The sequence below is a fragment of the Chaetura pelagica genome, unplaced genomic scaffold (assembly GCF_000747805.2).
Source record: "Chaetura pelagica isolate M959 unplaced genomic scaffold, ChaPel_1.0 scaffold625, whole genome shotgun sequence".
NCBI classification, from domain to species: Eukaryota; Metazoa; Chordata; class Aves; order Apodiformes; family Apodidae; genus Chaetura; species Chaetura pelagica.
The window spans coordinates 1,082,616-1,086,506 of record NW_009953499.1 but is presented as its reverse complement, the minus strand read 5'-3'; the positions used below and the strand labels follow the sequence as shown (position 1 = coordinate 1,086,506).

At 58.5% G+C, this 3,891-nt stretch overlaps 1 protein-coding gene across 1 annotated transcript in view; it reads right to left on the bottom strand.

Annotated features, from left to right (window-relative positions):
* Window positions 1-3,551, bottom strand: part of MRC2 (mannose receptor, C type 2) — a 109,524-nt gene extending 105,973 nt beyond the window's left edge. Inside the window, exon 1 of the mRNA XM_009999344.1 lies at window positions 3,455-3,551. Within this exon, the coding sequence (XP_009997646.1) occupies window positions 3,455-3,551 (97 nt within the window). The remainder of the gene's footprint in view (window positions 1-3,454) is intronic.
* Window positions 3,552-3,891: the final 340 nt, after the last annotated feature.

Genomic DNA, 3,891 nt, shown 5'->3' with positions numbered 1-3,891 from the left:
ATCTGCTCCCCGGCCCCAGGCGCGGTCGTGGGGTCCCTGGGTGATGCTGATGCTCCCAGGGTTTGGGTTTCCCAAAGGGAAGGGGGTTCAGCCTGGGATGGGGGTCTTGGCTCACGGAGCAGGGGGGTGTTGGGGACCCCCGCCCACCTGCTCTGCTCCCCGCGCTCCTTGCCTGAGAGCAGGGAAACAACATCTAAGCTCAGCCCTGCTGGACACCCCGCTGCCTGCAGGAGGATCCCAGCCAGCAAGAAGGGCTGTTTCCCTCCCTCCAAACTGTCCATCCCCTCTTGCAAGGAGCAGAAGGGGCTTTGCCAGCTGCTGGGGTCCCTCCAGGGGCTTGGTCAGCCCCAGATCCCTCCCCAACCCCCCTCACTCCCAGCACCCCAAAGGGGTTCCCTTTGTGGGTTCCCTTGGTGGGTGCCTCGCGCCGGGGCTCTCGGGGCTCTTTGCTGCTTCCATCTCCTGCAGCCCTGAAGAGTCAGACAAGTTCAAGCTGCAACTGATTTATTAGAACCAGATGTGCTCGCTCAGAGCTGCCACGAGGAATTTCAGGGCGCCCCAGCCCTGGAAGGGCCGGCGCTGAGATCCCTGCCCTTCCGCCGCGGGGGCGAGACGAGGCTGGGGCTGCCCGGGGAGCAGCGCTGCCCTCGGAGCCCCCGCTGCCTCCCCTGCCTCCCCGGGGCTCCTGGAAAGGGACAGGGAGGAATTCCAGCCATTTTGCAAGAATTTTCGCCTTTTGGAAAAACACTTTCTCCGCATGACTCAGGAGCAGAGCTGGGTTGGGGAGCAGGGAGGGAAGGCAGCTGGAGAGCAGAGGAGGACAGCACATCCCAAACGGCATCTTCCTCCTGCTGGAAGCAGGGATGAGACCTGAGACATCCCACCCTGTCCCACGGCCCTTCCCAGCAGGAGCAGCGTGGTCCAGCAGCCACACTCCCACCTCCAGCAGGGCCTTACCTCACAGCTCCATCCCTCACCATCTCCCTTCCGCCCCTTCAGCCTGGAGGGGTTTTGGCATCAATCCCGGCTGCTCTCCTGGGTTTGGGTGCGAGTGGGTGGGTTTTGAGGACCAGTCAGATACTGGGAAGAGCCAGTGCTGAACAAAGCAGGTTTTGAGCCCTGATCTCAGGGCAGGGCTGAGCCAGGCCCTGAGCGAGGAGGCTGCAGACACAACAGCCCGTGTCCCACAGACCCGGCCTCGTGGCTCCCGCACCAGCAGCTGCGGTCAGGAGAGGACAGGGCTGAGAAGAGCTCTGGTTTTCTTCTTCCCATGACTGCAAACCAGAGCCAAGCACCTTAAAAACCCACTTGCCTGCGCTCCTTGTGGCTGCTCCAGCAGGGATGGGAGATCTGGCCTGCACACGAGGCCAAATCTCCTTGCTGCTCACCCTGCTGCTCCATCCCCACAGTCCTCACTCCATCCTGTGCCTGTTTAGCTCCAGCTGGACCACGACACCCCTCTGCCCCATCCCTGCAGCTCCAGCTCCATCCATCCCGTGTCTTTTCAGCTCCAGCTGGATCATCGCACCCCTCTGCCCCACCTTGGCAGCCCAAGCAGCAGCAGATGGGAGAGCAGCTCCAGGCCAGGGCTGCCTGCAGGCTGGGGAGGCTCATCCCACAGTGGTGGGGCAGGCGGTGGCAAAACCTCTGTTTTCAGGCTCTACTGGATCAGCTGGATCACTGAGCCCCTCCTGCCCTGCCCCAGCTGCCTGACCTTTGGAAATGAGGAGCAACAGAAAAACCAAGCTGTAGCCAAAGGATGGAGGGAGAAGAGAGGCTGCAGTGACCCATCCATGGCAAGATGCAGGGCTGGGAGCCAAGAGGAGCCCTGAGGAATCCAGAGGAACCTGGAGGAGCCCCCGGTGCAGCAGCAGCTCCTCACCCGCCAGCACCAGCAGCTCTCCCCAACCCCTGGGCAGTTAGTGCATGAAATCAGAGCTGTCTCAGCCCCACTCCCAGCTCCTGCTCCCTGCCCAGCACAGACAATAGTGCCCTTGTGGCCAAGGCCTCTGTTCTGGGGTGTGAACACGGTGAGGGGAGGCCAAGCAGCTCCGTGTTTGCTTGGCCTCTCAACCCCACCCAGGGCGGCAGCCGCGGGTCGCCCGGCTGCCGCCGAGGGTGATGCTGGGGCAAAGGAGTTGAGACCAGGGGCACAGCCACGTGCAGGGGTGGAAATTCAGGATCTTGGTGCAAGGATTCATTGGCAGCTGGTAGAAAAGGCACCTCTGGGCTGGGTTAAGGCTCTGCTGGGTCCTGCTTCCATGGGCTGCAGATCTCTTCTCCCCCTCCATGCTGGGAGTGGGAAGGTTTAAGTCAAGGCTGCTTGAGCCAGGCTCGTGTAGCAGCCAGAAAAGAACATCCTCCAGCAGCAAACCTCAGGGAGACACGGGCAGTGGTAGCAAACCTCGTGTGGAGGGTTTGCCAGGTCACAACATGAACTGGGGCTGGTCCATTTGGCAGAGGGAAGCTCCTTTCATAGCTTGACTCCCAACACAGGGGGCAAAGCACCCAGTGATGGAGCCCCTCTGCAAGGCTCCTTCCTGCTGGCATCAAGCTGAGTGTGCAAGCCCGGGTACATCTCTGCTCCCATCCCTGCTTCTGGGTACATCCCTGCTCCAGGAAGGCCGTGCACGTGGGGTGGGTACCTGGCCTGGAGGCCTGGCCACCACTGGAGGATGCTGGTGCCTTCGCTGCCGAAAGGCCGTCGCCTCCCCCTGCCCAGATCTGTGTCACATCACCAAAACTGGCAGAAGGGGCTGAAAAATAATCACTTGCAGCAGCAGGGAGGGAGCTGAGCTGCTCAGGGTGTTTGGTTTCACTCGCCCTCAGCTGAATGCTGACTGTAACTCCAAGTGCAGCGAGGGTGACGTCAGGTTTGCAGAGGAACTCTGGTCCCTGGTGACTCTTCCTCCAGCTCTAGGGGTGGGTACCACCAGCTCCATGGTGGGGATGCCCTGCAGAGATGTTGGGAGATGCCCTGCAGGGGAGCTGGGCGTGTGAACTGGCACTCCCTGCTGGTTAGTCCAGATATGAGCAGACTTGAGTCTTCAGCTGCCAAGGTCCTGTTTCATTTTCCATTGTGTGTCTGTGAAGCTGCCAAGGCTGGGCCGTAAGGAAGGGAAGGAGCCGAGCTCCTCGTCACTGCCCAGGGTGGTTACTCTGGGTGACTGGACTTGGCAGTGCTGCCTTCCCAGTTGGATCTGATGATCTTCAAGGCTTTTTCCAACCAAAATGATCTGATGATTCTATGACTGAGAGGGGAGGCTCTGGCACCCTGGGCTGGGGAGTGGCCAGCAGGCAGCAGCCACCAGCTCCCAGCACAACCAGCCATGGCAGGGGGGTCCAACACAAATTTTCATCAAGAGACACAAATAAGATGGTTTTTTTTGTATCCCAAGCATATACAGCTCCTTAAGGCAGCTCCTGCTCTACTGGAAATGAAGGACAAACCCACCTGGGATGTCTGTCTCAATGTCCAAACCAAGATCAACACCAGTAATTAAACAAGACTTGGTAATTTTCAGCAGTTTCTCCCTCTGACACAGAGACATCCCTGCTCTGAGCTGTCAAATCCAACCTTCCTTCATCCTTCCTCATCTTGTCCTATCACCTCCATGCAGCCCTTGCAAGAGCTCGTGCCAACACAACAAAGAGCAGAACAGGAAGAGCCATGCAAATCAGTTTCTTAAAACTTATTTTAATATCCATGTCTCATCTGTTGGGTAGAGCCAAAACAGTCTGGCCTGGTTTAAGTTACAAATTCTTCATACACTTTTCTTGAAGTAAATGAACAGTGTGGCAATAGGGTCTGTTACTGGAAGTGAAACCCATATTAACAAGGTGTTGCAGCCAGAATTCTACCAGGGTTCTTCACCACTGTCAGCCCCAGGA